The 14,216-nt window shown below is 36.6% G+C and overlaps 1 protein-coding gene across 2 annotated transcripts in view; it reads right to left on the reverse strand.

The window, feature by feature from the left end:
• Nucleotides 1-3,922: 3,922 nt before the first annotated feature.
• The window catches only part of HIKESHI (heat shock protein nuclear import factor hikeshi), a 29,469-nt gene continuing 19,175 nt past the window's right edge, over nt 3,923-14,216 (reverse strand). For both annotated transcript variants that reach the window (XM_059708206.1, XM_059708205.1), the window contains 3 exons: nt 9,784-9,935; nt 5,487-5,605; nt 3,923-4,002 (listed from right to left, as the gene is read on the reverse strand). In XM_059708206.1, coding sequence (XP_059564189.1) covers nt 3,948-4,002; nt 5,487-5,605; nt 9,784-9,935 — 326 coding nt within the window. In that variant the 3' untranslated portion in view covers nt 3,923-3,947. The remainder of the gene's footprint in view (nt 4,003-5,486; nt 5,606-9,783; nt 9,936-14,216) is intronic.

A 14,216-nucleotide genomic window follows, 5' to 3' on the forward strand; every position in this document is an offset into this window, starting at 1 on the left:
CTTCCTCTCTGAAATCAATAAAAATATATTTTTTAAAAAATAGAACGAGAACATCAAGAAAAGCCCAGAATAAGTAGAAGGAAGGAAATAAAAATTAGAGCAGAAATAAATGACAGAGACTAAAACATCAATACAAAAAAAAAAATCAATGAAACCAAGAGATGGTTCTTTGAAACAAATAAACAAGATTGAGAACTTTTAGCCAAACTCATCAAGAAACAAAGAAAGAGGACCCAAATAAATAAATAAAGTCAAAAACAAAAGTGGTGAAGTAATAACTGACACCACAGAAATACAAAGGATTGTAAGAAAATACTATAAACAACTATATGGCAACAAGCTGGACAATGTGGACGAAATGGACAAATTCCTAAAAAAATACAACCGCCCAAAACTGAATCAGAAAGAATCAGGAAATCTAAATAGGCCAATAACAACTGAGGAAATAGAAGCAGTAATCACAAAATTCCCAGCAAACAAAAGCCCTGGTCCGGATGGCTTCACAGGCAAGTTTTACCAAACATTCAAAGAACTAAAACCTGTATTCCTCAAACTATTCCTAAAAATCCAAGAGGAAGGAACACTTCCAAGCTCTTTGTATGAGGCCAGCATTATCCGAATTCCAAAACCAGATAAAGACACTACAAAGAAAGAGAATTATAGGCCAATATCCCTGATGAACATAAATGCTAAAATCCTCAACAAAATATTAGCAAATCACATCCAGCAATATATGAAAATAATCATACACCAAGACCAAATGGGATTTATTCCAGGGATGTAAGGCTAGTATAATATTTGCAAATCAATAAACATGATATATCACATAAACAAATTAAAAGACAAAAATCACATGATCATATCAATAGATGCAGAAAAAGCATTCAACAAAATCCAACACCCATTTTTAATAAAAACTCTTAGCAAAGTGGGAATAGAGAGAGCGTATCTCACCATAACAAAGGCCATATATGACAAACCTACAATGGGCAAAAACTAAAACCATTTCCCCTAAGAACTGGAACAAGACAGGGATGCCCACTGTCACCATTCTTATTCAACATAGTACCAGGAGTCCTAGCCACAGCAATCAGATAAGAAGAAATAAAAGGCATACAAATTGGAAAGGAGGAAGTAAAACTCTCATTATTTGCAGATGACATGATATTGTACACAGAAAACTCTAAAGACTCCACCAAAAAACTACTACATTTAATAAATGACTTTTGCAACATAGCAGTATACAAAATAAACACCCAAAAAATCAATGGCTTTTTAATATACCAATAATGAATTCTCAATAAGAGAAACTAAACAATCCCATTTACCAATGTAACAAAAAAATTAAGATACTTAGGAATAAATTTAACCAACGAGGTAAAAGACTTGTACTCAGAAAACTACAGGACAAAAGAGATAGAGGAAGAAATAAACAAGTGGAAGAATATACTGTGTTCCTGGATTGATAGAATTAACATCATTAAAATGTCCATACTGCCCAAGGCAATCTATAGACTCAATGCAATCCCTATTAAAATACCAAGAGCATATTTCACAGACCTAGAACAAATACTCCAAAATTTTATATGAAGCCCTAACCGGTTTGGCTCAGTGGATAGAGCGTCGGCCTGCAGACTGAAGGGTCCCAGGTTCGATTCCGGGCAAGGGCATGTACCTTGGTTGCGGGCACATTCCCAGTAGAGGCCTGCAGGAGGTAGCTGATCGATGTTTCTCTCTCATTGATGTTTCTAACTCTCTATCCCTCTCCCTTCCTCTCTGTAAAAAATCAATAAAATATATATAAAAAATTTTATATGGACTTAAAAAAGACCCCCCAAGAGCTGCAGCAATCTTGAGAGAAAAGAACGAAGTTGGAGGAATCATGATACCAGATATCAAGTTATACTACAAAGTCACCATAATCAAAACAGCCTGGCACTGAGATAAGAGCAGGCATAAAGATCAATGGAACAGAACACAGACCCCAGAAATTGACCCAAGCCATTACACTCAAGTAATATTTGACAAAGGAGGCAAAAGCATACAATGGAATCAAGACAGTTTCTTCAATAAATGGTGCTGGGAAAATTGGACAGATACATGCAAAAAAAATGAAACTAGACTACCAACTTACATCATACACAAGAATAAACTCAAAATAGATAAAAGATCTAAATGTAAGTTGGGAAGCCATAAAAATCCTAAAAGAAACCATAGGCAGCAAAATCTCAGACATGTCTTGTAGCAATATGTTTACAGATACATCTCCTAGGGCAAAGGAAACTAAACTGACATTTTCTCCTCTTTTAAGGAGAAAATAAACAAATGGGACTACATCAAAACAAAAAGCTTCTACACAGCAAAAGAAACCATCAATAAAATGAAAAGGGAGCCCACTGTATGGGAGAAGATATTTGGCAATGATACATCTGATAAAGCGTTAATATCCAACATATATAAGGAACTCATGCAACTTAACAAAAGGAAGACCAAAATCCAATTACAAAATGGACAAAGGACCTAAATAGACACTTCTCCATAAGGGACATACAGATGAGCATTATACAGAAATGTTCAAAGTCATTGATCATCAAAGAGATGCAAATTAAAACAACAATGAGGTATTACCTTACACATGTCAGAATGGCTACCATCAACAAATCAACAAATGACAAGTGCTGGCAAGGATGTGGAGAAAGGGAAACCCTAGTACACTGCTGGTGGGAATGCAGATTGGTGCAGCCATTATGGAAAACTGCATGGAGTTTCCTCAAAAAATTATATATGGAACTGCCACTTGACCCAGTGATCCCACTTCTAAGAATATATCCTAAGAAACCCAAAACACCAATCAAAAAATGTATGCACCCCTATGTTCTAGCAGCACAATTTATAATAGCTAAGATCTGGAAACAGGCCAAGTGCCCATCAGTTCATGGGTGGATAAAAAAGCTGTGGTGCATTTGTACCGTAGAATACTATGCAGCAGTAAGAAAGAAGACTCTTGCCCTAACCGGTTTGGCTCAGTGGATAGAGCGTCAGCCTGCGGATCCAAGGGTTCCAGGTTCGATTCTGGTCAACGGCATGTACCTTGGTTGTGGGCACATCCCCGGTAGGGGGTGTGCAGGAGGCAGCTGATCGATGTTTCTCTCTCATCGATGTTTCTAACTCTCTATCCCTCTCCCTTCCTCTCTGTAAAAAAATCAATAAAATATTTATTATTTTTTTTTTAAAGAAAGAAGACTCTCTTACCCTTTGAGACAGCATGGAGGGAACTGGAGAGTATTATACTAAGCAAAATAAGGCAGTCAGAGAAAGACAAGCATCACATGATCTCACTCATATGTGGAATCTAATGAACAAAATAAACTGATGAACAAAATAAATCCAGAGACACAGAAACATGGAACAGACTGCGGAATCTCTGAGGGAAGGTGGGGGAAGATGGGTGGGTTGGAAGTGATCAACCAAAGAACTTGTATGCATATATGCATAACCCATGGACACAGACAATATGGTGGTGAGGCCTGGGGTGGGGGCAGGCTAGAAGGGGTCCATGCAGGGGGAGGGGGGGAGAATATGTAATACTTTCAACAATAAAAAATTTTTAAAAATAAAATAAAATAAAGATTATCAATGCAATGACATCTGGCACACTATGGTTGTGAATATGCTTTATTTTTAAGTAAAAAAATGAATCACAGCCAAAACAAAATGTTTTGTCTCTGAATATTTTAAACTTAAGGGGGAAAAGTCATTAATGAGGAACATATTTTCGTTTTTCAATGTTTTTAACTTTTTATAAAGATTTTAATTAAGCTTCATAGTCACTAAACAGTTTTTAAACTTAGGTTTCATGATCCTTTTGATTTCATGCTTTTAAATGGAGTCATTTATATTCAAAACAGGACAAATTCCAAAATCCATTAAAAATTATTTTATTCAAATTATGTTTTCCAAAAGAGAGGGTTCTGTGCTAGTCGTCTTTGAAAGTTTTCATACCTACAAAAGAAAAGACATATTTACAAGAAATTTAAAATAGAATCTTTCATAATTTGCCAAATGATATTAAAAAACAAACAATTTTACAAGTCATTTCTAGAAAGCTAAGATAAAACACCAAACAGTTAATCTGAAAGTTTAACTATTACTTTATAAAACAATAGTAACCAGCTGTAGCTGGTTTGGCGCAGTGGATAGAGCGTTGGACTGTGGACTGAAGGGTCCCAGGTTTGATTCTGGTCAAGGGCACATGCCCGGATTGTGGGCTCCATCCCCAATTGGGGGACATGCAGGAGGCAGCTGATCAATGATTCTCTCTCATCATTGATGTTTCTCTCTCACCCTCTCCCTTCCTTTCTGAAATCAATAAAAATATATTTTAAAAAAACAACAACAATAGCAACCATAGTGATTCTAAGTATAAATGGCTTAGCCTTGGCTGGTGTGGTTCAGTTAGTTGAGCATTATCCCATGCCCCAAAAGGTCGCCAGTTCAATTACTGGTCAGGGCACATGCCTGGGTTCGTGGCTCAATCCCTAGAAGGGGACATGCAGGAGGCAGCTAATCAATGGTGCTCTCTCATCAATGTTTCTCTCTCTCTCTCTCTCTCTCTCTCTCTCTCTCTCTCTCTCTCTCTCTCTCTCCCCCTCTCTCTCCTCCCCTCCCTCTCCCTCTCCTCTCTCTCTCTCTCTCTCTAAAATCAATTTAAAAAAACGTATTTACGTATAATTGGCTTATATTAAAGAGCACAAATCATAATGAATTTTATTATCTTCTGTAAATCTGAGAGTGAGAAGTGATCTAAGAGGGGAAAAAAATCAAATCTAACTCTTCTTTCCTCATTTCAAAGATAAGTAGATGAGAGTAATTTGTTCAAGATCATATAGCTGCATTATAACAAAGCTCAAATCTAACACATTTCAGTGTTATCCATGCTACACTATGCTACCACTTCTCAGTAAATTCTCCTTAGGCATTCCCCCACTACTGAAATATTCAAAGTGAAAAAAAAATACCCACAAAACAGAAAAAACATGGCAAAGTTGAGGAAATGTATTTATTAATCATTCATATACAGGACATAGTATAAACCACCCTGATGCCTCATATGTACATACTTACTTTAGGTCAAGACTTTCTAAACTTATAAAAAATTTTGCTTGGTATTTTAAGCCTCATACATAGTACTTATAATTCAAAATATTTAAAAAATTACACTCCTTAATTGTGGTTTCTAAAACACAACCAATTGTATTTTCCTGTCTTTATAAATTCAAAATGGATACTATATAAGAATATTTAGGGTAAGAACCATTCCTAATCTGAACTCTATAGTACATACTTTGTAAGGGTATGCAAATGTTCATGTATGATGTCCACAGCAAAAAAATATGTTTAAATGTCAAAGAAGAAATACATTCATGGGCAAAAATATATATGGTTACCAAAATCCTTAATATTAGAGATAAGAAAATGCCCCATACCATTTCAGAACCACATTTGCTGGAATGAACATTTCTGATGGATTTGGGGTCATCTGGGCCTGAGAGATAGCAAATGACGAAGCGAAATTGTAGAAGTTGTCCAACATCTTTTGTGTGAACTGAAAAGTTAATAATGAATAGATTAGTCTATTTTACTAAATACTCCATTTAGACCTTAGTATTTTAAACTTAAAATGTTCCCACATTAACTCAGTTTTAAGGACTGAGTTCTAAGACAGTCTAATGCTGAAAATTAAGGGAGGTCATAAAATTACATTACGGCATAAAATCAAAACAATCTGCCTTCAGTACTTTCTTTATATCGCAAAGAATTTATGTTGTACAATATTTTATGTTCCTAACATTCATTGGGGGGGGGGGGGGGCGGGTGGACAAAAAAAATGTTTTTCCTTCAAAATATCTTCTCTTATCTCCACCTCTATATCAACTGTGCTCATTTCCTCAAACTGGTATCACCCTCCTAAAAGCAACTTATTTTTTCATATAAAGCAGTAGCCATGTCTAAGAAGTCTTTTTCTTGCCAAAAAGATAAAACTTAAATATAATAGCTGGTTATTTGTCATCAACTGTAAAGAAGAGAAAGATAACACTGTACCATTTCCTCCTGGACTGTTTTTTCTCATTGACCCTCAAATGGGCAACTCCACTAACATCCTTCACACCTGGGTTTAAGCCCCAAGAAAATGAACTACAAAACATAACACTACCTTCAATTCACTCAAAAGTAATTTTCCCAACATCACTTTCTCAGAAACACAAAATTAGCCAATAGGCTCCTGCTGTCTCTTTTCTACATAAGAGAAAATATATCATTAGGGTTTTTGTGTGTTTAATAATATCAAGGTAATTTAATCCAAGAGAATCTACCATTATGGTACTTGAATTAATATCAGAGCCCAGTGAGATCACTAAAAGATTGGTATTGGCAGCAGGTGGAGAAGAATCAACAGCAACCCTTCACATTAGCAAAAAAATGTTTAATGTTAACGTTAAAAAAATCCAATTCAGAATAGAATCAGTCTTTAAAATACCTAGAAAAAAGGCTAAAACAAGCTGATAATAACACTTGTGAAAAATATTCCAAGACTCTCTTTAAAAAAATGAAAAGGACCTATATATACCATGTTCAGTGGAAAGATAAAACATGTTCATAGATGGGAAGATAATATAATAATGGCAGCAATTCTCCCCAAAGTAAGCCTATAAATGCAGTGTTATTTCCAACTAAATTCCAACAATATTTTTCATGGAACTCAACAAGATGATACTAAAATTATTATTGTGAAGATTATCTAAGCCTATTTTGATGATTAGAAGGGACTTGACCTACCAAACAATAAGACTTTTACTGGCAAAGGGACAGGCAAATAAACTAATTGGAATATAAGAGAGACCCCAGAACAAACCAAAGCACATGTGACTGTCTATGTGATATATAACAAAGATGCTATTACTTAGAGTTAAAAAAAAAGTGAACTAGCCATTTAATTAATGGAACTAGGTCAACTAGTTTTCCATAGAGGAAAATGAATTTAGGTACCTTCCCAAACCATACACAAATGCAATTCAAAAAGTAAAACATTAAAGCTTCAAGAACTATAAGAGAACCTAATGATAACATTTTCCCATATCAGGGTAACAAAAAATTCTTCAAACACCAAAAAAAAAAAATCACAAATTATAACAGAAACAATTGATAAGCCTGTGTACATAAAAATATATTATGTCTCACCCTGGCTGGTGTGGCTCAGTTGGTTGGAGCATCATCCCATATACAGGTTGTGGGTTTGGTCCCATCTGGGCACATATGGGAGGCAGCCAATCAATGTTTCTCTTTCACATCAATGTTTCTCTCTCTTTCTCCTTTCCTTTCTCTAATATCAATAAACATATCTTCAGGTGAGGATTTTTTAAAAATACATTAAAAAAAAGTAAATCTCTCATTTAAAAAAAATATATATATAGTGTCTATGCAAAAGAAACTATAAACTATATTAAAAGACAAGCAATATACTAGAAGAAACTTTCCTGGCACACAGTGGGTACACAATAAATATTTGTGGAATGAACTTTTCTGTATACTTAATATATATATTGTAATAAAATATCTAATAAAAAATGCATATGCTTTATAAAAAAGTTCAAATACAGTAGTCCTGCCTTACCCACAGGTGCTAAATTCCAAGATCCCCAGTGGATGTCTAAAACGTCAGATAGTATCACGTCCTATATATACTATGATTTTTTCCCTATACATATATACCTGATAAAGTTTAATTTATAAATTAGGCAATTTCATAGATAAAACATTCATTCTTACCACAGATCTTAGCCACCTCAGCATATGATTTCTGTCCTTTATTAAATAAAGAACTTTCACCTTTTCACTTTAAAAGAAGCACTTTATGACTTCTCTTTGGCATATCCAAATTGGCTTCCAAAATTTTTAGGTCTTCTCCTATTTCATTCAACCTACTCCTTTTATTTCTCTTCATCTCTTAAGCTTCACAACTTTGAAATGGCCCTGAGCTCAGTCACTGGCCAACTATTCTATTTACAGTTACTTCTCCAGTGATTGCACCTCTGCAACTATAAATACCATCTCTGTACTGATGACTCCCAAATGTTGATCTCTATCCCAGACCTCTCTCTGAACTCTAGACTTGTCATCTGAAATGGATATCTAACAGACATCCAAATACAGTACGACCAAAATCCAATTCCTGATTCCATTCCCAGCCCCATACTTTTCACAATATTTCTGTGTTCCATTCCTCAAGACAACATCTTTGGAGCAATAATTTAATGTCCCCCTTTATCTTAGACCTCACATGTGATCCCTACCATGAAACACTACTGGCTCCATCTTCAAATAATCTCCAGAAATCAATTACTTTTTACTTCCTATACCCCCCTGGTTCAAGTCATTATCATCTCTCATATAGATTTTTCACAAGAGTTCCCAGAAGATCTTCCTTCTTGCATCTTTGCCCCACTAGTTTCCAAAGATGCAAAAGTGATCCTTTTAAATGTGAGTTATGCCCTAGCTGGTTTGGCTCAGTGGATAGAATGTTGGCCTGAAGACTGAAGGGTCCCAGGTTCGATTATAGTCAAGGGCACATGCTTGGTTTGCAGGCTCAATCCCCAGTAGGCAGGAGGTAGCCAATCAATGATTCTCTCTTATCACTGATGTTTTTATCGCTCTCTCCCTCTCTGAAATCAATAAAAATATACATATTTTTAAAAAGTAAATTAGATCATATTACTCTTCTGCTTAAAACTCTCTTTCCTATATTTTCTCCTGCAAACAGAATATAAGCCAAAGTTCTTACAAAAGACAATGAAGTTCCATATGATTTATCCTGCAACAATCTCACCCATAATCTCCAACCTCATCTCCAAAGTCTCACTTCTGTTCACAGTACTACAGCCACAAAAACCCTCATGTTATTCCTCAAACATAACAGATTTCTACCTCAGGGCCTTTGTACTTGCTAAACCTCTGTCTGGATCCTCCTCCCCTTAAGGCCTTTGTCATACAGAGGTTAAAAATCAACCCTTATAGAATTATACCCCTTTAAGTTCAATGAGGACAGGCATCTTGCTTATCAGGTTCACAAATATATTCTCACAATCTAGCATGCTAATTATGAAAGGAAAAGAGAAAAATGTATAAGTAAACCTATTTTTATCACCATAAAAACATTAAGTCTCATAAAAGCATTTACAAATTGTAAAATACCTATAGAGAAAGAAGGTGAACTGAAAATATCCATGGAAGCCAATAACTTCTGTCATGGGGCAAAAGTAGGTTTATAGTTGTTCTTATGGAAAATAATACAATGAATAACAAATAATATTACAAGAATAAACTGTTTCAGATTGTCAAACTGCAGCGGGAAGGCCGGGGAGGGTTGGGGGGCAGGAGGTAGGGGGGTAAGAGATCAACTAAAGGACTTGTATGCATGCATATAAAGCATAACCAATGGACATAAGACACTGGGTGATAGGGGAGGCTAGGGGACTGTCTAGGGCGGGGGGATAAAATGGATACATATGTAATACCCTTTGTAATACTTTAAGCAATAAAAAAATAAAAAAAATAAAAAAAAAAAGAATAAACTGTTTCACATACTCATAACTGTAAACCTACTTTTGCCCCACCCTGTACGTTTACCTTCATTTTTACATGTTTCCTACCACCAGGCTAATTTTTAAAGTATAAAGTAGAATTTTTTAATTACTTTAGAAAATAATAAAATCTGCATTGCATTACCTGAGTGAATGAGTCAACTGAGGATACAGCAGCATTACCTACAGGAGTCTGCTGAGCCAAAGTGTCCAATAATTCCACTGAAATTCCAATCTGAGCAACAGATGGAGTTCGGACAATATTCATGGCTCCAAAAGGGTGTTGGCTTCCTTCTCCTGAAAGAAATGAACATGTGCCACAAATTTCAAATTTAACTTGTATCCCATACAAATTCCTTTGAAAATATAAAGAACCTCTGATCTACAAGCTCAAAAAAGTTCTGCTACATGAAAGTTTCTCTTTTCAGATAAATGTAAAAAGCTACCTAGTTTTTATCATATTAAAAAACTAAAAATTTCCCTACCAGAAAAATAGCTGTTATCGTTCTAAAATGTATTAAAATTACTGCATCTTATTAAAAATTAGTAAAATTACTTTATTAAAATAAAATATTGAATAATTTCCCATTAAAAATAAACAGAATGAGAGAAAAAATAATGAATGAGCATTAATTAGATAAAAGATTCTCAATGCTAACTTGGAGGAAAGAATATTTTTAGAGTTTTAACATTTTCTGATTTTTCAATTAAACTGCCATTATTACTAATAAATAACATGGCATATTTTATTAAATGTCACGATCATCCCACTCACCACCTGGGATCTGTTATCAAATAGGCAATAAAGGCATGTGCAATTTATTCATGAAAGATATTTAATAAAATGTGTATTCTACTATTGTTAGGTAGAATGTTCTAACAGTAGTCTTTGAGGTCTATTTCCTTGATAATCATCTATCTAGTTGTTCTATGCATTATTGAAAGTAGGATATTGAAGTTTCCAACTATTGATGTTGAACTATTTCTCCCTTCAATTCTGTCAGTTTCCACTTCATGTATTTTGCTGTTGTGTTAAGTGCATACAAGTTTATAATTGCTATATCTTTTATATGGATTGACCCTTTCATCCTATATAATAAAAGTACAATATGCTAAGTCAGTGGTCGGCAAACTGCGGCCCCTTGAGTGTGGCTCTTCCACAAAATATCACGTGCAGGTGCGCACATACAGTGCGACTGAAACTTCGTGGCTACATTCAAGGGACCAAAGAGCCGCATGTGGCTCGTGAGCTGCAGTTTGCCGACCACTGTGCTAAGTATCTGAAAGATCGGCTGACTGTTCAGTCAACTGCTTGACCAGTCGCTATGATGCGCACTGACCACCAGAGGGCATACATTCCAACTGGTAGGTTAGCTTGCTGCTGGGATCTGGCCCACTGGGACTGGGTGAAAGGACCGGACACACTCCGGAGCCCTCCTACAGTCCCTCCCCAGCCAGCAGCCCCAATCAGCCTGATCACTGGCCAGGCCGATGGACCCCACCCATGCACGAATTCATGCACCAGGCCTCTAGTCATTATATAATATCCTTCTTATATCTCCCATAACAATTTTTATCTTAAGTCTATTTAGACTTATTTTAGTACAGACACTCCAGCTCCCTTTTGGTTTCTATTTACATATCTTTTTTTATTCCTTTACTTTCAACAATTTGTATCCGTAAGTCAATAGTTAGAACACATTTATTTATCCAGTCTGCAAATCTCTTTTAATTGGGAAGTTTAATTTTATGTTAAATAGATACTAGTATACTATTTTAATTCACCATCATTTTTTAATTGTATTTATTGGGGTGACATGGATTCATAAAACTATACAGGTTTAGGGTGTACAACTCATCAAAATATCATCTGTACACTGCATCATGTACCCATTAACCAAAGCAAAGTCTCTTTCCATCCCCATTTATCTACCCCCTCTGCCCACCTCTATCTACCTCAACCCCCTTTTCCCTCTGGCTATCACCACACTGTTGTCTGTGTGACTGTGTTATATATATATATGATTTTTTGCTTAATACCCTCACCTTCTTTTATCCAGCCCCTCAATTCCTCTCCCCTCTGACAGCTCAGTCTGTTCCATGAATCCATGCCTCTATTTCTATTTTGTTCATCAGTTCATTTTGTTCATTAGATTCCACATAAGTGAGATCATATAGTATTTGTCTTTCTCTGACTGGCTTATTTCACTTAGCATAATAATCTCTAAGTCCATCTATGCTGTCGCAGATGATAAGATTTCCTTCTTTTTTATTGCTGGGTAGTATTCCACTGTGTTAAGTCAATGGTGGTCAAAGGTCACTTGGTTATTTATAACATCATTATTGGGCCATACAAAAATATCAAGTTAAAAATTAGCTTGCTATATTTGGTCAAACATTTAATTAACTCACCCCTAATGCTTTGGAAGGACCAGACCAAATGATTTTGCAGGCCTTATACAGCCCGAGTGCTGGACATTCCCCACTCCTGGTGTAAATGCACCAAAGCTTTTTTATCAACTCATCTATTGATGGACACTTGGGGTCCTTCCAAATCTTGGCTATTGTAAATAATGCTGCAATGAACATAGGGGTGCATATATCCTATCTATTAGTGTTTCTGGTTTCTTCGGATATATCCCCAAAAGAGGGATCACTGAGTCAAAAGACAGTTCCATTTTTTTTTTTAATACATTTTATTGCTTTCTCTACAGAGAGGAAGGGAGAGGGATAGAGAGCTAGAAACATCGATGGGAGAGAAACATCGATCAGCTGCCTCCTGCACACCTCCCACTGGGGATGTGCCCGCAACCAAGGTACATGCCCTTGGCCGGAATCAAACCTGGGACCTTTCAGTCCTCAGGCCGACGCTCTATCCACTGAGCTAAACCAGCCAGGGCAAGACAGTTCCATTCTTAATTTTGAGGACACACCGTACTGTTTTCCACAGTGACTGCATCAGTCTTCATTCTCACCAACAGTGCATGAGGATTCCCTTTTCCCCACAGCATCATCAGCACTTGTTTATTGATTTATTGATGATAGGCATTCTGACAGGTGTGAAGTGATCTCTCATTATGGTTTTAATTTGTATCTCTCTGATGATTAGTGACATTCAGCATTTTTTCATATGGTTATTGCTTATCTTTAAAAAGTGTCTATTCAGGTCCTTTGCCCAGTTTTTAATTGGGCTGTGAGTCCTCTATATATTTTGGAAATTAACCCCTTATCAGATGTATCATTGGCAAATATGTTCTCCCTTTCAGTGGGTTTCCTTTTAATTTTGCTGATGGTTTCTTTTGCTATGCAAAACTTTTCAATTTGATGTAGTCCCATTTGTTTATTTTTGTTTCCCTTGTCTGAGAAAATATATCAGAACAAATACTGCCAAGAGAAATGTCTGAGATTTTACTGCCTATGGTTTCTTGTAGGATTTTTATGATTTTGAGCCTAACATTTGTCTTTCATCCATTTGGAGTTTATTCTGGTGTATGGGGTAAGTTGGTGGTCTAGTTTCACTTTTTGCATGTATCTATCCAATTTTCCCAACACCATTTATTGAAGAGACTTTTACCTCATTGTTTTTGCTTTGTCAAATATTAACTGACCATAAAAGGGTGGGTTTATTTCTGGGCTCTCTATTCTGTTCCACTGATCTACATGCCTCTTCTTGTGCCAGTACCACGCTGTTTTGATTACTATGGCATTGCAGTATAATCTTTTTAAATGTTTTTATTGACTTTTAGAGAGAGAGGGAAAGGAACAGAGAGATAGAAACATCGATGAGAGAGAAACATCGTCCATTAGCTGCCTCCTACAAGCCCCCTACTGGGGATCGAGCCTGCAACCCAGGAATGTGCCCTGACTGGGAATTGAACCAGTGACCTCTTGGTTCCTGGGTCAATGCTCAACCACTGAGCAAAACGAGCCAGGCTGTAGTATAATTTATTATCAGGTAGTATGATACCTCCAACTTTGCTCAAGATCACAGCAACTACTGGGGTCTTTTGTCATTCCATATAAATATTTAGAATATCTGTTCCAGGTCTGAGATATGCCTTTGGTATTTTAACAGAAAGGGGTTGGTCCCACACCATGTGGCAGGTGAATAAAAATCAGGAGGGATATCTAGGTTGCAGAAGTGTCCTCTGAGGAATGAGAGGTCTCCGCCCCACACCAGACCCCCCATCCCAGGGTTCTAGTACCGGGAAGAGAAGTCCTCATAACTTCTGGCTGTAAAAACCAGGGGGATTGAGGCTGAGTGACACAGAGGACTGCTGAAGACCCAGGCAGTTCCTCTTAAAGAGCCTTCACTCAGACTTACTCAGACTCACTTCCTCTGAGCTCCAGTGCTGGGGCAGCAGCTTGAAAGGCACTAGAGACATATGGGAAGGAACTGAATTATCTGGCATCAGAGTGAGACCTGGGGGGGAGAGGGGAGGGAAGGGGAGGGGGACAAGGGGGGTAACTTTTGCCCAGACAGAAGTGCTAGCAGAGACTATTGCTCCTTTGATGAGCCTTCCCCCCCAAAAGCCAGCAGGTAGGGGCCATATCTGAGACTCCATAAACCTGACTCAC

This window comes from Myotis daubentonii, chromosome 9 (genome assembly GCF_963259705.1).
Source record: "Myotis daubentonii chromosome 9, mMyoDau2.1, whole genome shotgun sequence".
NCBI classification, from domain to species: Eukaryota; Metazoa; Chordata; class Mammalia; order Chiroptera; family Vespertilionidae; genus Myotis; species Myotis daubentonii.